Source organism: Eretmochelys imbricata, chromosome 9 (genome assembly GCF_965152235.1).
Source record: "Eretmochelys imbricata isolate rEreImb1 chromosome 9, rEreImb1.hap1, whole genome shotgun sequence".
NCBI lineage: Eukaryota > Metazoa > Chordata > Testudines > Cheloniidae > Eretmochelys > Eretmochelys imbricata.
Genome location: NC_135580.1, coordinates 40,445,170 through 40,470,614, shown reverse-complemented (window position 1 = coordinate 40,470,614; position 25,445 = coordinate 40,445,170). Strand labels below are relative to the sequence as shown.

Sequence of the window (25,445 nt, the reverse complement as noted above, 5' to 3'; positions counted from 1 at the left end):
ATTTTTTTGGAAGGGGACCCTAGATTGACAAGGGAAATTAGATGCCAATCACAAAAGTACCAGAGGAGGAGGTAGTCATAGCGCCTTATACTCAGTAACCTTGAAAGCTGGCCTCCCATTTCCTAGGTGAGTGCCCCTAACCACTAGGCTACTGGCTATTCTGGGGTGGCACTCTCTGTCTTTCCTGTTGCATACATAATTACGTAGGCATAGAATCAGGGACTTGAGTTCGGGTCTCCCACATTCCAGATGAGAGTCCTCATTCTCACTTTCTTTGGACCAAAAACTATTCAAGCATTTTATATAAAGTGGAACACCCCTACTTCCACCACTACCACCACTTCCTCCAGTAGTTTTTTAAAATCTAGCCCTTCATTTTCCTTTGCTTTTATTAAAAATACCCAGAAATGAAATATTTTGTTTCATTTAACCCAAAATGAAATTTGTCAACTTTTCTGATTAGCTGAAAATACTGAAAAAAATCGGTTTCAGTTTCGGACAAACGAATGTTTTTTGTGGAACTTCCGGAGACCTAAAAAAACCCCAGTTATTCACCTTGTTCTACTTTAACCCTCGTGTCAGTATTGAGTGGCTCTATTTCACCACCTCATTCTTTCCTGGGTAAAACCTATTGCATGAAACCTTCTTTTTTTGTGGTACTACCTTTATATACTGAACAAAGAGCCCCAAAAGTACTCTATTTTCATGTTTTATTTATTATAGTGAGAACGTAAATGATTTCATAGGACTTCCACCCCAGCAATTCAGTAAATTTTGATGGCATGCTTCTTAGCAATGTCCTTTACAAATTAAGATTATGAATGTAACATAAGGCTGTTTACTAGAAAATCCTGTTTCCTCACAAATATATACCAATACATGTTTGTTGGAATTTGTATGTCATAAGTCATCTTATACTTGGCTCATGCTTATTAAAAACATACCTAGTCGTTGTACCCCTGGAGTCATTTTGAAATTGACATTATTATAGTAGCCTGTGGTTTCAGGTGTGGGTGGAAAAACCTCTCTTCAGTTTTGCCTCCCACTGCTGCTCCCGCACGGATGAATGGTTCTCTCTATGAACCAGCAGTGGGTGGAAGAAAAATGAAGTCCAGGGAATTTTTTTTCCTTCCCACACTGAACTTCAAAACGTTTTCAATTTCAGAATTACAACAGTGGCATGGTGTTTCTTTAAAGGTGCTTCTTTCATTTTTACCTCCCCAACCAGTCTGACAGTCCGAGTTGACAGCAGGAGGCAAAAATGGAAAAAAGCAGTCGGAGATACACCAGGCAGGGTTTTCTGGTTGTGCCAAGAGGGAGAGGAACAGATAGAAGAGGCACAGTTGGTGCCTGACCTTGGGTTGAAAATTAATAGAGGAAGATAGTGTCCATTGTCCCAAAATAAACACACCTGGTGACATCAGATATTGTATGTGACTGCCATGGATATGTACAATATGGATATTTGAATGGTACCACCGCCGGAAGGAAAATGACTAGCGAATGTTAAAAGTTAGTAGGATTGTCAGTTGGTCTCTTTGATCTCTTTATATTTATCTAGAAAAGAACAGTTTAATACTGTCACAAGATTTCTTATGTTGCAGTTTTTATCTTATGCTTCTTCCATGGTCTAATTTTCAGATATACACAACAAATCTTGCAGACACTGTCTATGCTATTTTTAACTTATCTCTCCCCTCTCCACACCCTCCAAGAGCAAGATGTAAACAGCCTAGGGCTTGTCTACACTACAAAGTTAAGTTGACTTAAGTTATATCAATGTAATTAAACCACTGTTGCATGTCCACACTACCGTCTTGTGTTGGTGGAGTGCATCCACAGTAGCAGCTCTTGCATTGACTCAGAGAGCAATGCACCTTGGGTAGCTATCCCACTGTGCAACTCACCACAATCTACCACAGGGTGTTTTGGGAAGGGTTTGTAATGCCTCATGGGGGCAGGTTCAGCATCTCCTGATTAGGTTTACTCCATTCCATCGGCATTCTAGTATGTTTTGTGCCACTTTTCAACAGCTGTGGTAACCTGAGTGCCCACCATCTCTGTTAGAAAACATGGATCCTGCACTGCTCTTCAGTATTGTGCTGAGCAGCACAAACACAACATGCCTGATCCAGCAGTATTTACTGAACTGTGAGTTTGATGATGGTGCCTTGGTTTCTGCCTTGCTATGCGCCAGGAAAATAAACAATTCAAGATTGCTGTTGCCATTCACAGAGCAGCTGCACATGGTGGACCGTCTGTTCTGGGCCCGAGAAACAAGTGGTGGGATTGCATCGTTATGCAGGTATGGGATGAAAAGCAGTGGCTGCAGAACTTTTGGATGTGCAAGGCCACCTTCCTGGAACTGTGTGCGGCGCTCGCCCCAACCCTCTGGTGCAGCGACACCAAAATGGGAGCTGAACTCACAGTGGAGAAGTGAGTGGCGATTGTTTTGTGGAAGTTTGCAATGTCAGACTGCTACAGGTCAGTGGGGAATCAGTTTGGTGTTGGGAAATCCACCATTTGTGGATGCAAGTATGTAGGGCCATTAATCATGTCCTGCTACAAAGGACTGTGACTCAGGGCAATGTACAGGAAATAGTGGATGGTTTTGCAGAAATGGAGTTGCTGAACTGCAGTGGGGCAATCAATGGCACGCACATCCCTATTTTGACACCAGACCACCTTGCGACGGAATACATCAACAGAAAGGGCTACTTTTCTACAGTATTGCAAGCGCTGGTGGATCACCGGGTTTGTTTCACTGACATAATATGAACTGGTCAGGGAAAGTGCATGAAGCATGCATCTTTAAGAACACAGGCCTGTACAGAAAGCTGCAAGCTGTCCTACTCCAGGGGAAGACAGAAGGCAGCCCTCCCAAGAAATCTTTGGCAGAGGATTGCAGACTACCTCCAGGAAAGTTTCCTAAAGACCTCTATGGAGGATTCATGGGACATCCAGTGCACATAGACAAACTGTTCGGCAGGGCCACCTCTGCCCAGCCGTACAGGGGAATGAGAAGCAAATAGTGACTCTACCTCTACTGGTTATTTCACAGATGTGGCCCTGCAATATTGAAGCAAACTGAGTACTTACCCGAGGTTCCTTCCCTTGCATCAGGCTCTCCAGTGCTGGACTGCTGGGAGTGGCTTAACTGCTCAGGAGTCAAAATGAGATCTTGGCTTGCCACTCCACCAGATGCCCGTATTGCCCGTCCTCCATCCTCCTCCTCCTCCTCCTTGTCCAGCACCTCATCTTCAGGGTTCACTCTGGTGGCCTGTGACTCCAGGTCCTCCCAAAGTATCTACTGGCACTTCGTCGTGGAGGTGGGGTAGGCACCAAGGATGGCATGCAGCTACCTGTAGAATTGGCATGTCTGCGGCTCCACACCAAGCAACTATTTGCCTCTTTTGCCTTCTGGTATGCCCGGTGCAAGTCCTTGATTTTTACATGGCACTGCTGCGTATCCCTATTGTAGCCCTTCTCCTCCATGCCCCGAGCGATCTGGCCATAGATGTCAATGTTCCTATGGCTGGATCAGAGCTATGCCTGCACCCAGGAGATCCAGCACCTGCAGTGCTGCATGGAGCCAGCATGGTCAGCTGGGCAGTTATATTCGCTTTCCACACCAAGTAAATAGAAAGAGCAATTTCAAAAATTCCCCGGGCCTTAAAAGGGGAGGGGCATGCACCTGTGTATCTGGCCACAGGGCAGCGGAGTTCAAATGGTGACTAGAGCAATCATGGTAGGGCATTGTGGGACACCTCGTGGTGGCCACTTAGGTTAACGCATATTTATTAGATTGGCATAGCGGACGGGAGTTAAAGTGGCGGGAGGAACATTGTAGTGTAAGCAACTCCATAGTCAACGCTGCCTTATGTTGACCTAGCTCTGTAGTGTAGACTAGGACTAGGATTTTCTTCCACTCCCTTTGGCAGCATTCCAGAACTCTTGCACCTGAGCCATTAAGTTAAGTAGCTAGCTTGAGTCACCCCTTGCTAATGTCATTCTTTGCTGTTGCTAGTCTACAGGTAAAAAGAGTGATATGCATGATCATGTGTAGTGTTAGTACATTCTTCTGCAGAAAATCTCTTAAATTTTTCATGATGTGTATTCACAAGGCTTGAACCTACGTCTCCCTGTCCTACTCAGCTCGAAGCTTGCCCTGCCTCTCTCATGCGCACATTCTATTTAATCTTCATCTTTTAAACCTTTTTCTTTTAAAATGTAGACGTTTGTGTGACATGAACTATAAAATATGTTCCCATAATCAACAGTCAGCCTCAGGAAATGACTGCATGGAATGAAAGTGCGTTTGGTATTAGTTTCCTTACATTTTATGGAGCCTAAGTGGGAGGATGTAAACTCAGAAGGTTGATCTGGTTTTCTGTGCAGCACAGATGGCTCACTGACCTGATTAACAGACATCTTTCAGAAGGAAATTAACAGCAAACTCTCACTCTCTCACACACATACACCAAACTAACAAAAAAGGTAGAAAACAAACTTATTTGTCTGTAAATGAAGCTCAGAATTAGGGCTTGTCTACATAGTGGGGTAGTGCACACTCCAGGGGTGTGATTTCCACAGTGCACTGATGTGTTACACATTAATTGGTCCGTGTAGACCCTGCCGCTGCACATAACAGGTTGTCTAGTGTGCTTTACCATCGTGCTGTTTCACACAGCATGACATTAAAGTGCAGTCAGGAAGATTTAGTGCACGTGAGTGGGAGCTACATGTGTAATGCATTAGTGTGCTTTAGAAATCACACCCCTGCAGTGTCACTACTGTGGAAAAGCCTCACGGTCTTGGTGGTGATAAAACCAATCAGCATTTACAGTTCACATAGATAGGCTGGCCTCTGTCAGCGGGCTGCTACATTTTTGTTTTCAGTCTTATGAGCTTTGGAAAGGTTAGCACAGCTACAAAGACAACTGATGATTCTCTAATAAGACTTATCCGTTCAAATGAGCAGCGGGTTTTATGCAGGAGGAAGCCCCAGTTTACATAGTGATCCCTCCAGTGATCATGAGATAGAGGGAGGAGAATACCCTTGGTTGTGACTGTCATTCCTGGGGTTGTGGTAAGGAAAGTTTAATTGCTTTGTTCACTCATGTGGAAAAATATCTCAAAGATGGACTGGCATAAAAATACACAGAGGCAGTAAAAACAAGGCAGGACAAATTTTCTTCATGTATAACTCTTATTAAAGTCAATGATTTTCTACCAGCAATAATTTTTCCCTAGCGCATCCTGTAATAATAATAATAATAAAATGATGCATTTATGAAAAGTCGCATTTCAAAAATATGAGCAGCTGAGTAAATAGTGTAGATTCACAGTAGTTCGACTAGCTCCTCATTTACTATATGGTTAACTATAGCAATAACAATTTCTAAAATGTGTGATAGATGAGCATCTGGTGGGTACTTGTTCCTAAAAGCTATATATGTACTTAACTAATATTGACTACTCACAGCATTTGTTTCTTAAATTATTAGATTTTAGCCAGTCTCTCTAAATAATTCCTTAGAAGTGTGTTATCCATCTGTTACCCTAAATACTAATTATATGCATTTTCCCCAGTATCACTTCAACCCTTCCCAGTCAGTCCTTGTCATAGAAGGAGATGATATTGAGAATATAAATCAAGCTCTCCAAAAGGTCTCATATATCAACTCTAGACAGTTCCCTACCGCGGGCGTACGGCGTCTTAAAGTCTCATCTAAAGTCCAGTAAGTTACATTCAGTTAAACTGATTAGATCAGTTATATTTTTAAATACATTATTTTTTCTTTGGAAATGTAAAAATAGAATTTGATTTAAAATATATGATAAACTATACCTTTACACTATCAAGCATAAGGCATGAGCTGCATTTGCTTTTATACTGAATTACTTTGTGGGTTTCTTATGTTTTGCTTTTATGGTGTCTTTCTTGTAAATGTAATTTAGTTGTGTACCATTTGTGAAGCATTTGGTCTATATTGAAGTGTCTGTGTGTATGTTATATATCAGTAGAAGGTCAGTATTATTCCCATTTGACCAATTGCTTAAGCTTTCTTCTGACATACTTAGAGCCATAACTTTTAAATCAGGCCTTTTATAATGACTAGAGGGTACATCTACAGGAACAATGCCTCTCTGCTAGAAATAGCCTTTGCCTATATTGTGGTAGGGCCACAATCACTGCAAAATTGTGGCATCTTGGACAAAGTAGAAATTACTGTGTCCTACTATTATCATACAACTATCACAGAATAGCGTAAACAACAATGATAACATTTCTCCATGGTAAAGGAACAGTCTTCCATTCCTTGTACACACAGACTTCAGTTGGAGTTGTTGGTGTTCAGGAAGAGCAGCACTGAGCCCATGATGCATTCCATTTAAGTGGATAGTTAGGTTCTTGATTCACATTTAACAAGACAACTATGTGTGGTAAACCCAGGACAAAGATACAAAAGGGGGTAGTAATTAGTCCCAGGGGATTAAAAGGCCCCTCCCTATCCACTGAGGAGAGATAGCCACTGGGCAATAGGGTTCAGCTGGAAAAGGGGTTGCTAGGGAACCAATTAGCTTCAGCTGACTCTATCTACTTGGGACCTTTTTAAACCCTCTGCTGGGTAGCAGGAGGAGGAGACTGAGGGAGTAGGGAAACTGCTAGTAGGCTGTTTGCAGCAAGACACCAAACCTTCCCAGTAGGGAGGCTGCACTTGCTCCCCAGAAGGGAAGGAAAACAAGCACAAGGGACTGACTGAGGAGAGGAGTAGCAGGACCCTGTGCAACCTATAGGGATTTGTCTTGCCCTAAACTTGAGTCTCCAAGGCTAAAAAGGACTGAGGCAAACAAGGTATTTTGCCACATATATTATATCAATTTGGTCCTGTCAGGGTTCCCTTCCCACTCTGAACTCTAGTGTACAGATGTGGGGACCTGCCTGAAAGACCCCCTAAGCTTATTTCTATTATCTTAGGTTAAAACTTCCCCAAGGCACAAATTCTTTACCCTTGGAGAGTACACTGCCACCACCAAGTGATGATCAGGGAAAGGACCACTTGGAGTTACTATTCCCCAAAGCCCTTACACCCCCTTTCCTGGGGAGGCTTGAGAATAATATCCTAACCAATTGGTTACAAAGTGATCACAGATCCAAACGCCTGGGTCTTAAGACAATAGAGAAATCAGTTGGGTTCTTAAAAGAAAGGTAAAAATCACCTCTATAAAATCAGGATGGAAAATAACTTTACAGAGTAACAAAAGATTCAAACACACAGCAGAACTTCCTCTAGGCTTAGTTTCAAAGGTACAAAAAAACAGGAATAAACCTCCCTCCAGTAAAGGAAAAATTCACAAGCAAAGCAAAAGATAATCTAACATGCCTTGCCTGGCTTTTACTCTCAATTTTTGTAATATGAGAGACTTTTAGGATGGTTTATAGGAGAAGGAGTTTTCTGACCTGATGCTTCTCTGCTTCCCAAGAGAACACACACAACAAAGCGTTCTGCACGTGCCACCCCCCGATTTGAAAGTATCTTCTTTCCCCATTGGTCCTCTTGGTCAGGTGCCAACCAGGTTATTTGAGCTTCTTAACCCCTTACAGGTTAGGAGGAATTCTAGGCTACCCTTAGCCCTTATGTTAAGCTTACAATGATTAGTTGTTATCTAATTAACTTTATTTTTTAACCATTGACTCTTTTGTTAAATGTTAATTAAGTGTCTAAATGTTTCTTGCCTACTGACCTTACTAATGATTGCACTTGCCACTGAAGTGTTAAACTACTCAAAGGTAATTCCAGTAATTGTGAACATTTGTATATAGGCCCACGTGAACTTTGCAACCCAGAACTGTTCGTACCATTGTTAACTTTTACAGATGGCAGAGTACAGAAAGATGTGCATATGTACTGGTGGATCACAGTATGAAATGGACTTATCTGGGGGCAAAGACAGCTTAAATAACATGGAGAAATAAGCACAAAAATTAACTAGTTGGGCATTGGGCAAAAGAAAGCAAAGACAGAAACATGCACAGAAAGAGTGGGTGAGGTAGCCATGCTAGCTTGCTTTATACTGCATGCCTCTAGCAAGGGAGGAATTTCACCTGACAACTATTCCATGCAATTAAAGAAATATATTTTTCAGGTGTTTTGGTGAAGATGTCTGCATTAACATCCCAGATATAGAAGCCTATGTAATGGTGTTTCAGGCCAATGAGCCCAAGATCACAATAAGTGGAATGGACCACTTTGCTAGACCAGCTACGCAATTTGAAAGTGAAAGAGGAGTGACTCTGTTACCAGATATCAGAATTGTCAGCACAGTCACCAAAGTGGAACATTCTGTGGACTTTAAAGAAAATGATGGAGGTTTGTGTATTTGTTTTCTACATTTGCCCCAAGCTGGAGTTAAGGCCTTATTGTACAAGATACAGTACACAGAAATAACACAGACAATCTCTGCTCCAGAGAGCTCACAATCTTGGATTTAGACTATTTTACTGTGTATTTCAAACAATTTTTGAAACAAACGGGCAGATCCTCAGGCACAAGTTTACAGGCCTACTGTGTGTATGTTCATTAAGTACAGTTTCTCTAAACCATTTAATTTTTTTTTACATTGTGCTTTTGAAGAGCCTACTTCTTATTAGAAGTGCTCAACAGAGTTAACGTGAAATATCCTGACTCTTTCAGTGGTAGGCAAACACTAGGAAATATTAATAAGGCATCACCAAAAATTTCTTAAAAAAAGAGTCTTCCTTTTGGCTGCTGTTATGAAGTTTAATTAAAAAGCCATTAACCAGCTGTCTTAGGAATCCTCCTCAGCTACATTTCTCAGACCAGAATAATAGGCAACTATTTCTACATCTCTCAGAAAAGCTGAAATTGCTAATGATATATAGGGGCACTGGTTCTCTAAAGCTTCTTTCTGTAACAATCCTAATTATCGGTTGCCTTAAACTATATCTGCCCTCCAAAGGCCAGAAAGTATTCTAGATCGTAGTGAAAAGAAAAGGAGCACTTGTGGCACCTTAGAGACTAACCAATTTATTTGAGCATAAGCTTTTGTGAGCTACAGTCACTGCATGCAATGTAATATGTAAAAGGATACCTGTTCAGAAGAGGTGATCAGTCACTTTGCATGTTAGGGACTCTGAGATTTCATTCCGATCCCTGTGCATTATGAGTAAAAATGCCTCAGTGCCGGATTTTTAAATGTATTTAGGTGATCAAAGGGATTTTCAAAAGTACTTCAGTGCCTAACTCCCATTGGGAGTTAAGTGCCTAGATGCTTTTGAAAATCCCACTAGGCATGTATTTGCATCTTTAGGCACCAAAATACCATTAAAAATCTAGTCCTAAACAGGACAGATTGATTTAAATCAGGGGTCTCAAACACACGGCCCGCGGAGCTATTTCCTGCAGCCTGCCCCCAGCCTACCTCCAGGCCAGGGGTGGGCAAATTACAGCCTGCAGGCCGGATCCGGCCCATGGGATTGACCTGCGAGCCCCGCACCGCTCCCTGAAGCGGCCAGCACAACATCCCTGTGGCCCGGGGGAGAGGCAGAGGGCTCCGTGCGTTGCCATGGCTGTCAGGCACTGCCCCCACACACACATCTCCCATTGGCCGGGAACAGGGAGCTTTGGGCTCACAGAGCCCTGTGCCCTCGCCGCCCCCCCCCCGGGGCCACAGGGACATGGTTCCGGCTGCTTCCTGGAGCAGAGCGGCGCAAGGGCCAGGGTAGGCAGGCAGGGAGCCTGCCCTGGCCCCAGTGCGCACTGCTGCCACCCCAGACCCTGCACCCCGAACCCCTCCTGCACCCCAACCGCCCTGAGCGCCCTGCCACACCCCGCACCCCTCCTGCACCCCCGGGGGCAGGGAGGGGGCGGAGTTGGGGTGGGGACTTTGGGGAAGGGGTTGGAATAGGGGCAGGGAAGGGGTGGGAAGAGGTGGGACAGGGGTGGGGCCTCATGGAAGAGGCAGGGTGGGGGGCAGCGAGAGTGGGGTGTCAGTGATGCAGCCCTTGGGTCAATGCGCTAGTCTTCCTGTGGCCCTCGTGGTCATTTGCGTTTGAGACCCCTGATTTAAATCAAAGCAATTTAAATCACCAGTTTTAATTGTAATTTAAATCAACAAGCAGAAAACCTTGTTTTAAGTAATTGATTTTAATTGTGTTTTGCATTTGTACTTTTTAGTTATTTTGGTAAGGGAAGATTGATCCACACTGATGGGTAACCAATAGAATTTTTGATTTGCAACATTAATGAAACATTGTGCTTCATAATAATCAGGAGGATGCACTATATTGATACACATTTATTTGAGTAATATATCTTACATTTTTACTAGATTAGATGCTTCATTTTAACTTGTAATTTCTGTCCATCTGTATATGGATGGAAATTCAAATCCAATTTAAATGGTTTTAAAAAATATTGTTCTTATACTATCTTGAATGTGCTAGATAAGTAAGGAAAAAAATTATTTATCGAGACATTTTGCATTTAAAACTGATGTGTTAAACAAGTGAAGTATTATCTGTCATTAGTAAATGGATTACCATGTCCTTCAATATTTTAGAACTAGTAGATCTCATTCTCTCCCACTAAATTGCTCTTCATAGATTGGAAGAGGAAAACAAGCCTCCCTGTTTTTTCAGCTTCCAGTGGGTTTCTTAACTTTGAATGAACTAGTCATTGCATGGAACTAGTTGAATAAACTAAAATGAAGAAAATATTCTCTCTGCACATGTAGAAGAGGCTACTGCTGTCAAAAGCTTGTTTAATATTTCAGCAAACTCTGGTTTCAGGTGTTCAGTCAGTGGCTTTGACCAGTTCAGTGGTTTGACTTTCTTTGGAACTTGTGAGCAAACATTTACTGCTTATTATTTTTTGTATTTAATTTAAATTTTAATATATTAAATGTAGGGATTAATATAGGTTGTCAACTTCAAATTTAATTTTTAAATATTTTTAAAATAATCCTGCTTTTAATTTAAATAAAAAAATCAGATTTAATTTTTTAAAAACTCCTCAGTTTTAATGCACCCTGTCCATAAGTGACTCAGGAATCTAGGTCCAATTGATTTAGGTCCCCAAATCACTTAGGCATTTTTGAAAATGTTACCTCATACCATTATCTATTAACAGTAGTAAAAAAAAATGGTTGGATAAAGTATCTGTTAAATTGTTGCAACTCTTATTGGAAGAAATTCTGGTTTTGCAAAAAATATTGAATTATAAGTACCATGTTTTGTGGTTTGAATCATTCTTGCATTTGGACACTTTCATCCATGGATCAAAGAGCAAAGGTAACTGAATTCTTGAAAAAACAACGAGGAGGCCTTGTGGCACCTTAGAGAGTAGCAAATTTATTTGGGCATAAGCTTTCTGCATTCTAGCCCACAAAAGCTTATGCCCAAATAAATTTTTTAGTCTCTAAGGTGCCACAAGGCCTCCTCGTTGTTTTTGCTGATACAGATTAACATGCTACCACTATGAAACCTGTGAATTCTTGCTAACTTAAGGAAGTTTTTCACTGATTTTAGAAAAGTTGCCTAACAGACTCTGTAAAGCTAGATCCCCAGCTGCAGCAGAGATACACTTGGCATAGCTGAGGGAGTTGGGGCAAAGGTAACTCTGCTATCTGTCTTTCTGCCCCACCCCCCAGTTCTGCAGCTGACTGGGGGCTGGATGCATCTCAGGCAAAACAGTTAAGGCTGTGCCCAGCAATCCACAGCCCTCATGGGCTATTCCAGCAGCTGAAGATTGCCAGGGAATAGGGTGGTTCTGACTTTAATCCCTTCCTCCTGGGAGTGGCCTCTAAATTGGGACCCTAAGGAGAGTTGACAGTTGCTGTGATTCCAGAGATTTATATTATGCAAAGGTTATCCGCAGGGAGCCAGTTAAGCCAGTGTTCCAGCCACTTTGTGCCAAGTAGACCAGAGAATTAAAATATTAAATATGCATCTAACTCTCTTCTGAGACAGGATAGATTTTATACTACTCACTGAAGGACAGTCAGTTTACAACTCAATTACTTTGAGCTTGGAAAACGCGTGATCATTTGATATTCTAGTTTATGACTGCTAGTTCTTGGATAGATTAGTATAGCATCCTCTCTAATACAAAATTCTTTATGGGCCATAGAAGAATTGAGAGAATCGTGCAATCACAGAAAGAAAGACTTATGTTCACAGCTCTTTGGCACATGTAGTAATGTACTGAATGAAGTAGTACCAGGCTGATGTCAATACAGTATTGAAAAGCGAAATTGTTAAGCTGTGAAGTTACTTCCAAAATCATGTTTCAATGTTATATTTCTCACATATTCTTGAGTACTTTTTATTATGGTTTGCTATATTTTGGATTCATCTAAGTACTGATATGCCCCCCTCATAGTCACATCTGAGTACTGGAGATTTCTTGCTTTTGACTTGCATGCTATAGTCAATGTTTAATACTTGCTTAGAACTATTCAGCAATTCCCTTTGGAAGCTGACAGCACTGTGCAAACCATGTTAAAGTATAAATCTGTTTTATGACTGTTTTTTCTCTGATTTTGTTTCTTATTTCTGTATGGTCTATTCCCTGTGTTTACAGTCCATAAGCCAGTTGTGTTAGAGGAAATGGTTCACAACCTGGATTTCTGTGACATTTTGGTCATTGGTGTGGAACTAGATCCCAGACAGGAGTGTTTAGAACTGGATCGTAAGGAGCACCAAGGAAAACATCTAGATGCCACCAACTCCACAGCAGGGTATTCTATCTATGGTATGCTAATGAGTCATTTACATTTTAATTACATTCTTCAAAGGAAAGGGCCAGGTTTTTACCTTTAAGGTACCACTCTGTGTTAGGGACAGAGCAGACCTGAATCACACTATCCAGAGGAAGCTGAATAAGGGATTGTGCCTCAAAAAAGCACAATTCCACCTCAGCTCCCAGATGAAAGCCTGCTCCACCAGGTAACTGGTTCATCCTGTAGGACTCAGCATGTCCATAGCCCCACCTTTTATACCCCTATGTGGTGAAGTGAACCCCCAGGAGTATATGGGGACACAGAACATATTGTCCCTTTGACAAGTCCTTATGGCATATGTCAGTGAGAGGATTCCTTGGTGCTCTCACACAAGTGCTGATCAGTTCCTGACCCACTGAAGGCCACACTGTAATTTTTGAAGTTACTAAATTATTAGTGCCACATCTGTATATTTTTTTCTCTAGTATGAAAATAAGGGGTTTTTTTTGTTACGGTTCCTGAAGTCCTAACATTGCTCACTTAACTTGATATGAACTGGAATCTTTGACAAATTCAGATTGTTCTATCCACTTTATTTTATTATTTAGAACATGTGATTTCCCTGTTCAGTACTCTTGTAGTAAACACAAAGGTTTCTACAATGCTTGCCTCTTACGCATCTTTTGGTATTTTTTCATGTTGTGTTACTGATTCAGGTGTGGACACAATGAGAAACTATGAACTGGTGCTTCGACAGGTTCGATATCGCAATTGGCACACTTTCAACATCTTTGATAGAAAGTTCAGGATCAAGTGCTCAGAGCTGAATGGCCGATACACCAGTAATGACTTTAACTTGGAGGTGAGTAATGAAAAGATGCATTGTTACCAAAACTTTCCCTCTGTTATTGATGAACTACATTTCTTCCCTCATCCTTCAGGGCAGGGATTGAGTGTTCCTGTGTTTGTACAGTACCTACCACATTTTGGGTGCTATAATGAAAGAGTAGTAATAACTTATGAGAGGAAAACTTCTACATATGTCATAGGTCACTTTCATTTTGTATGGCATCTCTAGCTGGGAATACTGAATGGATGTTGCTCTGCCTAGCCTACTCAGTGGTATGTAACGACAAGATGAACTCTCACTTGATACTAATTGTGGCAAATTGCCAGTACAATTATGATGGGTCCCACACTTCCTCTGCTTGGGGAGTGGGGCAGTGGTTCAGGGCAGTTTCCTGCCCCTGAACTAGGGTATCTACTGTCCTACTAGTAACCCAGAGAAGGGTAGTGGAGAGGGAGGGGCCCTAGGGATAGTGGTAAACCACTTGAACTAGTGCTTCCTTCCCCTGGGCTACTTCCTTCTCCTGCTCTTCAGCTTGTGGGGCTTCCTGCTCCCGCCCCCTCTCTCTCTCCTCTCCCCTCCCCCACAAACCGGGTGTCTCTTTACCTAGGCTCTTGGTCTTCTAGCCAGCCATGGCACTTCTCCAAACTGCTCTCTGCTCCAACTCCTCCTGGTCTGATTGAAGCAGGGATTTTTTATCATGCGACTGGCTTCAGATGCTTTAATTAGTCTCTTGCAAACTTTCTTCCCTCTACAGGGAATAAGGCTCCCTTTTAGTACTCTCCTGTTGCCCTCTGGCCATGCTGTATCACATAATATACAAAACCACATTCTTCCCATGCATAGTAGAGGTGTAGGTCATCCTTACTTTTTCATAGATATTAAGGTCAGAAGGGACCATTATGATCATCTAGACTGACCTGCACCATGCAGGCCACAGAATCTCACCCACCCACTCCTGCAATAAACTTCTCACCTATGTCTGAGCTTATTGAAGTCCTCAAATCATGGTTTTAAAGACTTCAAGGTGCAGAGAATCCTCCAGCAAGTGACCTGTGACCCATGCTACAGAGGAAGGCGAAAAAACCCCAGGGCCTCTTCCAATCTGCCCTGGAGGAAAATTCCTTCCTGATGCCAAATATGGCGATCAGCTGAACCCTGAGCATATGGGCAAGATTCACCAGCCAGATACCCAGGAAAGAATTCTCTGTAGTAACTCAGATCCACCCCATCTAACATTGGGCCTATTTACCATGAATATTTTTCCATGAACTGCCTCCCACATTCAAGCTCCAACCTATGTCCCAGCTATTATACTGCAGCTTGAAAGCACCATGCTGCAAGCTCATTGCTTTCCAACTTCACGTACGGTTTCTTTTTTGTCAGTGCTGCTCTTTTGTGTGCCACAAGTGTTACCGACTTGCGGTAAGTGAAATGATGTATTCTTCATCAGTAGGAAATCATTCCAGATTAAGTTGCACCTCCTAAGTCAGTATGAGGATAGGGTTCAATTCAGTTTTTTATAGAGGATCTTCACTTTCATAGTCTAACGTATCAGATGTACTGCATCTTTCAACCTCAGGATCAACACTCTGTTCTACAGCATTTGCTGCTCACACATAGTCACAATTAAATAACTGCATATAAAGCAGAGAGTCCACATATTTTTGTCTCCAGCAAATGAGGCAGAACACTATTGCTTCCTATGCACAGCGATGTGAGATACTGCAGGTGTCTCCACAAATCACAGGCAAGCGAGCTCTGCCTAGTAACCAGCGTGCTGTTCCAGCACGAAAGAGCCCTTTTCATTCTTGTATGCGGCATTACTTCAGAGACCTCACTCAACACCGCTAGCACCTGTTCTAGTTAACAATTTTTTTCTTTAAAGTGAACTGCATGCTGGTATAATGTGCCAGATTGATATCCCAGGGCTTAAGTTCTCTGTGGAGGCACAAAACAAGCGTGGTGGTGTAAGCCTCCTTACTCTATCCCAGTAATGGGGCTCAAGTCAACCTTTCACAAGTGAGAGGGGCAGTTTTGCTCAGTTTCCATGCTGATGTAATCCTCTTTCGTCCGAACCTGGGTGCCAGTTGTGGTGGTGCTTTTTTACATGGTCTAATCCGGTATTAGAGATTGCTAGAGTCAGGATATAAAACCAGATGCAATTCCGGTCCAATCTGATATGGCAACTTATAACATAGATGGCCACCTGTTCATTAAGAACTGGAATTGGATTAATAGCATTGTAGAAAAGGTTCTGCTTACGTGTATATCCAAGTTTATCTACTACAAATGGAGGCAGTATTCCTTGGTATGAAGTTTCACAGAAAAAGTCCAATCCTGCCAACAAAAATATTGCATTTTAATAACTATCTCTTTTAATAGAGATAATATGAATTACACTAGCAGTTGCATTGGGCCAGGTCACTCTATTTGATCCTTTTCCCTTCTAAAATGCATATTTTTTGAACCTTTGGATTTTGACTTCATGCACTTTGAAAGATACACCTTTTATTTGACAGTTATAGATGTAATTCACAGCTGTTTCAGGGCTGGGTATTTCCATTTTTGTTTTCCCACATTAGGATCTCAAATTTACACCTATAAAATAGGTTAAATAGTCAGTACTATGGGAAAGGTCAATACTTTAAAAAATAATTCACTCCACTTTTGAGTACATATTTTTTCACCTACAAACAGTTGCTCCTGCTTTTGCACCCATAAATCTGTTAAATGTAGAAATGGAACAAATTGTGCCTCCAACTGAAATGGATTCAAAATGGCTAGCAAAAATTTCAGCTACAGAGTTGGAGGCTGCATACTAAAACCAGACCTAGAGGCACTACATTCACACAAGTGAGCTGTTCAGCTGGTGACTGATTGTCTGCTCCACAGTCAACCAAACTGAGTGGGGCAACAGCTGCTGGGAGTAATTCCACAAGTGCTGTATACTTGAAATCATTTCTGCTCACCACTTATCTCCCATTTCCTGGGATGACTGTCCCATTCTCTTCCTTATGTCTATGGAATGCGTCCTCTCTATTGGAATTCTGAATGCCTGTTTAGCCTGACAGTGGGTTTCTATGGCAAAATATGCCGCAGGATGCTCCCATATGTTCATCTAATCAATCACATACATGGTTCTCCAGTGTCTCCTTTGTATGGCTGTTGTAATGCCACGAAGAACTTCATTTCTTTCAGCTCATGGCACAATTGGCATAGTTTCCTTTTAATTTTTAAGCTCTTATGAAATCCTGCATTTAGAAAATGTGGCGAATTCGGACTGCTGCTGTGCTTATATTCTGTTTTTTTTTTTTTTTCTCTTTTATCAAGTCTGGCTGAGTTTACAGCTTCACCTCTTCTCAAAAGCTTCGCAAGTGCTTTTCTCAGACACTGAACTGCTTCAACACTTCTCTTTAAGCATTTCTATGCCACTCCCTGCTCTCAGTTAAGAACAGCAGCAGCTCTTGACTGTTGCACCCTCTGGCAAAGGAGAATGGGTAACAGCTAGCTAACTGATTTGCTATTGGTAGGTTGGGGGAAGCCGTTGGAAGTTAGAACAAGGATTATACCTGCCCTTCTTATTCATGTTGTACGCCTACTTTTTTTAAATAGAATTTGGGGGAACTACTGGATCCCCAGCTGCTACTAAACAGCCATATAGAATCATAGAATCATAGAATATCAGGGTTGGAAGGGACCTCGGGAGGTCATCTAGTCCAACCCCCTGCTCAAAAGCAGGACCAATCCCCAACTAAATCATCCCAGCCAGGGCTTTGTCAGGCCTGACCTTAAAAACTTCTAAGGAAGGAGATTCCACCACCTCCCTAGGCAACGCATTCCAGTGTTTCACCACCCTCCTAGTGAAAAAGTTTTTCCTAATATCCAACCTAAACCTCCCCCACTGCAACTTGAGACCATTACTCCTTGTCCTGTCCTCTTCCACCACTGAGAATAGTCTAGAACCATCCTCTCTGGAACCACCTCTCAGGTAGTTGAAAGCAGCTATCAAATCCCCCCTCATTCTTCTCTTCTGCAGACTAAACAATCCCAGTTCCCTCAGCCTCTCCTCATAAGTCATGTGTTCCAGACCCCTAATCATTTTTGTTGCCCTTCGCTGGACTCTCTCCAATTTATCCACATCCTTGTTGTAGTGTGGGGCCCAAAACTGGACACAGTACTCCAGATGAGGCCTCACCAATGTCGAATAGAGGGGGACAATCACGTTCCTCGATCTGCTCGCTATGCCCCTACTTATACATCCCAAATTGCCATTGGCCTTCTTGGCAACAAGGGCACACAGCTGACTCATATCCAGCTTCTCGTCCACTGTCACCCCTAGGTCCTTTTCTGCAGAACTGCTGCCTAGCCATTCGGTCCCTAGTCTGTAGCTGTGCATTGGGTTCTTCCGTCCTAAGTGCAGGACCCTGCACTTATCCTTATTGAACCTCATCAGATTTCTTTTGGCCCAATCCTCCAATTTGTCTAGGTCCCTCTGTATCCTATCCCTGCCCTCCAGCGTATCTACCACTCCTCCCAAAACATGTAACATATAACATGTCTAGGAAGGCCAGTTTTCAACTTAGTCAGGAGAATGTGGCCTTATTGGTGGGAGGCAGACTTTGTGGTGGTTATCCATGGCCACATCACCTCAAAATTAGATTACTGCAATACAGTCAGCATTGGAGCTACACCTTCAACCAAATTGGAGACAAAGCTAGCAGACAGGATAATTCTGTGCCATGATTTGCAATAGATATCTCTTCCTTTCTGAAAGGAAATTAAAGTATTGGCATTGATCTTGAATGGTATGAGGACTGCCTACGTGACACACTGCCTTTCTTCCTGCACAACAGAGCTAAAGTTGGTCAGTGGAGATTAAAGAGCTGGAGCCCACTCGGTATACATGAAAGGAACTACCCGCATGCTATTTTTCACAAGGGGCCTTAAATTGCAACTAACACCCACCCTTCATCTGAAATAGCCCATATTTGTTTCCCTGTAGGTCACTCTACAAGACATATTTATTCATGTAGGCTTTTGAGGGGAGGGAGGAATGCAATCAGGACTGGTGTTTGTGGTCAGAGGTGTCCTATTATAATGTGGTTACTGCATCAGTTTCCCTTTCCTAGCTGTGCCTCAATTTCTCTCTAAGCAGGTACAATGATTAAATTAAGTCCTCCAGCTAACTCAGAAAGATTCCATATCTCTTGGGGTAACTGAAGTCCCAAACTGGAGTTCAAATTAAAAACCAACACAAAAGCTCCATGCAGTCCCATTACTGGGTCATGAGCCTTTCTGTCCATCTTTCCATTCTCTGGAATGTAATAGCACTTCATCCAGCCTCTCCTTTTGAGCCATAGGCCTTCTTTGAGGGTCTACCATTCTTCCCTTCTCATGTTGCAGGGAACTGAAGCCAGGGAGTACTCTCACTGTCTGGAAGCTCCAGTGGTGGGTCCCAAATCAGTAAGTTATCAATCAGTTGGTGCCCCATTCCCTGTATGTTCCCTTTGCCCACAGCTTTTTCTTTCACTCTGGTAATCCCTTGATTTTTCCAGCTGGGACTTGGCTATTTCTAATAGCACCCCTCCTTGTGTGTACTTCACAACCCTTGGGTACCATCCTCTACTTCTGTCCACCCCAAGGCTCTTTACAAAAGTCACAGAACTCCCATCTCCCTTGGGTTCTTTACACTTTTGTATCCACCCACCTCTTCTAGATTGCTTCCATAGCTCCTTCTAAATTGCTAGCTTCACCAGCTTCTGCTGAATCTCCCCAGCATGCCTGCCACCTTCCCTTCCTCACTCCACATCTCTATTTCTCACACTGAGTGAGGAAAGGCTGCCTCTTATATTCTGTCCAATTTACAATTCCCAGAATCCATCTGGGTGCTTCCTCTCCCAGAATTCTCTTTTTCTGGGGATAAAAGTAGAAGTATGTTGTGTTGAGCCTGTAGTTTTCCTTAAAGGGTGAGTGCACCCTGTTGCAGAGTGACTTTTTTGGCATTGATATTATTTTATATCCAGTTTGCACTGGTGTAAATGACTGGACATACTGCAAAGTAATAGAGGTCCAAGCCCAGAGAGCCTATAATTAGGCCCTTAAAAATAAAATAGTAAATTAAATTTTTTAAAAATGCATGCATGAGCTATGAAAAAAACAAATTCCTGTCACCTCTGCTCTGCCTTTTGCTTTCCTTTCTCAGCTTTCCTCCTGGCCTATTACTGGTATTTATATAGACTATGAGAAAAGAAGGGGTTAGAGTTGCGTTGTGCTATGAATTACATTCCTTCCTTCCTTCCTTTGAAGGAACCTTTAGAGAAGTAAGTTCTGTGAGGAAACAAATAGAATTTTTCATGTACATGTGCTGTCATGTGAGAAATCTTTGTCCTTTCTAAAACCTGGGGACTTATTACAAAGGATGCTATTTGCCACGGGTAAATAAACATATAATCAATATTTGAATATATTGCTCATCTTACTCAGTGTTTTGAAAATTGTTAACTTGGGCTCAGATCTCATTTTCAGGCAAGGAGGAAGAACACAAGCATAGTGCACATCTGCTACATTGCATAGTCAGGACTGCCATGAATACTTACTTTTGTGAAACATTTTCTTGAGCACCATGTTGATGATTCTTTGGGTTTTCATCTGGACATTTTTCAAATGCCGTTGCACTGTGCAAATTGACATTAAATCTGTCATTGGAGAGTTCTGTGTTGGGGTTTCAATGATTTTCAGAACAGTTTGTCTTGGTTTACAAGAAAAAAGGTTGAGTTTAGTTGCTGGTCCTATAAATGTAATCTGGGTTCTGAAAATCCAGCTTTGTTCCTTCTGGCTCATTGATCATCTCCATAAAGATTTTCTAGGCCAGATTCTCTAGAGTTTCTTGTGTGCCTAACTCCATTACCTTTAGTGTTGTGGCACAGGTGTAAATGAAGACTGAATTTGACCATGCCTTTGCAACTTAATTAACAATTACGTTAATGCATGAGCCAAAATAGAATTCAGCCCACTCTCCCACAGCTGGCATGGCTCTATATTGCTAACAGAAGCAAGAGTAATAAAATGTATCAGTCACTAATGTCAGCAGATATACATGCAGGGAGCAGACTGAATAACTGGGTGACTCCCCACACTGCAAGACTCCCAACTTGCCATAGCGTTCCCCATAGAAGCAGAATAGAAAAGAGCTCAGTGAGCCCCAAAGAAACATTCCACATTTGTTACTTAACCTGGAGTAGAACAGAGATAGCATCACATTCAAACAAGAGGCTGTGCTTGCACTTAGAGTAGGACAGAGAACAGAGTGCCCTCAAGACAGTTCTCTAGAGTACTTTAGAAAATTCCATCAAATTAATAAGGGCTCTACAAATGCCCAAACCTGCTCCAGTTAAATACAATGATAAAACTCTTATTGACTCCAATAGTGCATCTAACTTATGATAGAAAGATGAAAAAAGGGAGCTGGTTCACACAGGTGAGAGAGAGAGAGCTTCTTTATTCTCTGAGTCTGTTCAAGAGCTACCAATAACAAAGTGGCCCAGCTAAACCATAAAATAACGCAGAATAGGTTAACTGACTTGGGAGACATTTGATCTTGTCTCCAGTGCCTACAAAATGAACATGAATCTTCTACTAAGATCAATATACTATAATCTTTGCTGTGAAGTTCATCATCAGACCAGTTTCAGACACCAGAAGGCATGGTACTGGAATTTACAGCACTTTGTAGTATCATGCTGCTTGTTCTTTTGTTCCAGGTCAATATCCTACACAACTCGAACTCTAATTTTATGGAGCATGTAAATCACATGGTAATACAGCCACCGTTTCTCCAGTCTATCCATCACCCAGAAGAAAACATAAACAGCATTCCTGGCTCAGGTATTAACTATACAGAGATTGCTCATAATACTTAAGGTGTTGTCAGTGTTTCTGTTGTGATTCAGTTCAGTCAACCAATGAAGACATAGAATCCCCACTTATACCCTGGGCAACCCAAAAGAAGTCATTGCATAGGTGTAAAAGAAAGTAACATTTGTCCCCCTCTGTCTTCCTGAGGAGTTGTGCTTTAGTTAAAAAATACACTATTGGAAATTGTGTGGCCAGGTTTTTTTGGTTTTTTTTTTTTTTTTAAATAGAGACCAGAAAGTTAAAAAATTTAAAACTGGCAAATGGCAGAATTCCAGACATCAGTGATTTTCACAAATGAAGTTAATTCTCTAATTGTAATCCTGGGAATATTTGTCCCTTAGCACAGTAGTTCTCAAAGCCGGTCCACCACTTGTTCAGGGAAAGCCCCTGGTGGGCCGAACAGGTTTGTTTACCTGCCACATCCACAGGTTCGGTCGATCGCAGCTCTCACTAGCCATGGTTCGCCGCTCCAAGCCAATGGGGGCTGTGGGAAGCGGCGCAGGCCAAGGGATGTGCTGGCTGCCCTTAGCAGAAAGGGACAATATGGATGAAGGACAGTTTAACCTTCTGGCAGCAACAGACAACTGTCTAACATTGAGTTGTTCTGCATTGTTCTTACCATTTTTGATCACTGAATGTAATTATTGGAAATATTACCAGTGATGTGCAGATTGCAGAATCTCAGCATAAAAAAAGAAAAAAACAGAAGGAAAGTGTTTTTAGTGGTGTTTAGGCAAATCTGTAGAGAAATTATTCCATTATTTTTTTCAGTTGTTCCAAGTGTGGCTACTATTGTTATAATAATCTGTGTCAGCATACTAGTCTTCATCATAGCCTTGGGCATCTACAGAATTCGGACTTCTCATCAGCCCAGCTCTACAGAAAATGAAGGAAGTAAAGAAAATGAAATGGATTGGGATGATTCTGCTCTAACCATTACTGTCAACCCCATGGAGGTATGCAAAAAAGTTGGATTGCCATGGCACTTCCAGGAGTTAGCATTTTGGGTGGTAGCTTGTTTAGTTACTGTTTTTTAAAAACACTTTAAAGATGGATTTATTTAGATTGCTACTTTGTTTGTGTGATCACTCTTCAGGGCAGGGTCTGTCTCTTACTATGTGTATGTACAGCATCTAGCACAATTGGTCCCCGATCTAAGGTGAGGCCTGTAGGCATGGCTATAATACAGATGGTGATGATTATGCTTCTGATTATTTATTATTTTATTTGTCCTCCTACATCTGATTGTTGTTTGATGGGATGGTGAAGAATTGGCTTAAGGGGGAGAGGAGCATTGCCCTCTCACTTTCTGCCCAGCATAGACTCTTGCAATTTGAAGCACCCACAACAATGCAATTTGTCCATTTTAAAATGTGCTGGTACTGAATATTGACAAACTGAAGGCAAGGGGAAGTCCAGGGCAGAGGTTCAGAAAAGAGCAACAAAATTGAACACCTGTCTAGAGAAACTGACACATGAGCGAAAGTTAAGAGCTAACTATGGGTAGCTTTGCTAAACAAGGACAATCATTTACCAATATTCCATTTTTGTTACAATAGCTTCAAGCTTTAGAATTTACTTGCTACTTTATTCTACTGTATCTATATATATCTCTAGTAACCAGGTAGCCACGTAAATCACGCTTTCCCAATATATTAGCAATTAATTTCTGAAGCAAGCCATTATATAGCTACATTACGTATTTTCATGGGTGTTACAGGAGGTATTAAACTATTGGTTCAATTGCTTTATGTTCCCCTAGCTAGGTTAATGAACAAGTCCCTTTCCTTCTGTGTTTTCTAACATAATGTAGAAATATGAAGAGCCTCACCATGTAGAAGAGGAGAGTGAGGAGGAGGAGGAGGTAGAAGAGGAGGAAGATACAACCAGTGATGAATCAGGTGAAAGTGAAGAAGAGGAGGAGGAAGAAGAAATTGGAAATGCGGGAGACAAACAGAATGCCACCAGGCAAGAGCAGTTGGAGTGGGATGATTCAACACTCCCTTACTAGAACCTGCCAGTCCTATTGCTCCTTTTGTAAACAGCAATACAATTTATTTCTGAGTCAAGTTAATTTCTGTCTATGAATTAACTGACAGGATTTGAATTTATTGCCTAAAATAGATATAGTTCTATTGCCCAAATTGATATCGTTGTATCAGTTGCTATTGATAGAATTGTCCCTTTCCTTACAATGCCTTGTGAAATACAGGGTACCAACTTTAATGTCCTCTATGGTAATGACACTAGTCTGGAGCTTGGTCCGTCAATTTAGTCCCTCAATTTCCAGTTTCTGTTCCAAATAATCAAATAAAAGTCCTGTCACTCAATCCATAGAGGTTTTGCCTTTGCTATTTTTTCATATAGGAGAGATTTCAGCTTGTTATGATGATTATTTCTGTGGATCCAAATAATGCTGTTGCCATTTGGCTTCACTTTCTTGTGTCTAAAAAAAAATCTGCCTTCAGATTGACCTGGTATTGCAGTGTCTCCAGGAGTGGGGTGGGGGGGAAGCAGAGGTTTAGTGCTACAGGTGTCAAGGCTGAATGCCATTTACCACCTCCCCCCCCCCCCTTTTTTTTTTTTGGCCTTCTTGGATGTTAATTGCATTCTGCAGAGGGATATTTAAGACTTCACATGTAGGGTGTATGTGAGAATAGGAATGGGTAATACATTTATCTGCTAATGTGTCATGACCTTGAAGATAATCTTTAACCAGTCCACCTATTGAAATCTGACTACTATCATGTAAAACCACCAGAAAAAAATTTTTTTTTTCTTTTGTTAAGTCTCAGAGATCTTCTGCCCACAGATTAAGCAATGTTTTCTTATGTGAAACATAAATTCTAATTCAACTTGGCTTCGGCTGAAACCTGTGGGGCTGATCATTAGCCATGGATTCAGTAATTTGCTGCAAATCAGTGTTTTGTAATCTGCATTGTAAATCATTATCTTGATGCAGTATCTTACTGCAGTAACAGGAAATCAATGAACCCCAGTATACTCAAGTTGCCTCTGGTTGGGACTTAGACAGGTACTTACATGTATGTAAGAAAATGAAATACAGTCTTGGGGAAATGTTCCCTTCTGCCTGTAGAAAGACTGATTAAATGATGCCAGCTGGAATTTGTCTGGCTTTATTCTGTAAAATATCGTCCCACATTTTTGCTATGCTTTTAGCAACCAAACAGTGGCACAAGAAAAAACTGACATAACCTAGACTCTCCAGCTCTCCTTTGCACTTACAACTGTCCTTTTTCTCCTCTTCCTGAACCCTTTATTCTTTGAGAAAAGGGGTCTGTAAAATAAAATAGGAACAAGGAAAGAGGATCCACCTGGAACCAAAAGAAGTAAAAGTACAATGAGAGCTTGAGCAAGTATTAGTTTAATGCAGCATGTTTTTTCCTAAACACTGTTCAAAGAAAAAAATACACAAAATATGCTGGTAAGTCTGTTTCTGTTTTTGTTTTTTTTTCCTCCTCCCTTTAATATCCTCTGCATCTTCAAAATGACATGAACAACAAATGAGGCAGCACTTCCTAGGGTAACTGTTTTAATGTATAACAGACAAACCAACTGGCATGACCATGAATGCTGCCCTGTGGCTTTTCACCTGTTTCCAACCCTCTTCTTTCCTTTAGATTTTGTTTGTTGGATTTGGCTTTGTAATTTGCTGTTTGGAGTGAGCCATTCCTCCTATCTTTCCTGTGTGCCCCCAAGAAGCTCAGTAGCAGTACAGTGTTGAGCGTAACAGAACAAAAAATACATGTGTCAATTTTTTTTCTTTGCTAGGGTGCCATGGCTCCATGCACAGTCATGGCACTTAATCCTGCAGGGGGCAACCCTTACTCACTCTGGGTTCATATGGATAACTTCCAGGGTTGCCAGCTCTCTTGCTACTTGGTATATTTCTTAAAGCCTCAGCTCTTACAGT

The 25,445-nt window shown here is 41.7% G+C and overlaps 1 protein-coding gene across 1 annotated transcript in view; it reads left to right on the top strand.

Annotated features, from left to right (window-relative positions):
* Positions 1-23,522, top strand: part of CLSTN2 (calsyntenin 2) — a 377,146-nt gene extending 353,624 nt beyond the window's left edge. The window contains exons 11-17 of the mRNA XM_077826928.1: positions 5,593-5,741; positions 8,152-8,375; positions 12,609-12,779; positions 13,464-13,609; positions 21,358-21,481; positions 22,283-22,467; positions 23,325-23,522. Of these exons, the coding sequence (XP_077683054.1) occupies positions 5,593-5,741; positions 8,152-8,375; positions 12,609-12,779; positions 13,464-13,609; positions 21,358-21,481; positions 22,283-22,467; positions 23,325-23,522 (1,197 nt within the window). The remainder of the gene's footprint in view (positions 1-5,592; positions 5,742-8,151; positions 8,376-12,608; positions 12,780-13,463; positions 13,610-21,357; positions 21,482-22,282; positions 22,468-23,324) is intronic.
* The last annotated feature ends 1,923 nt before the right edge of the window (positions 23,523-25,445 follow it).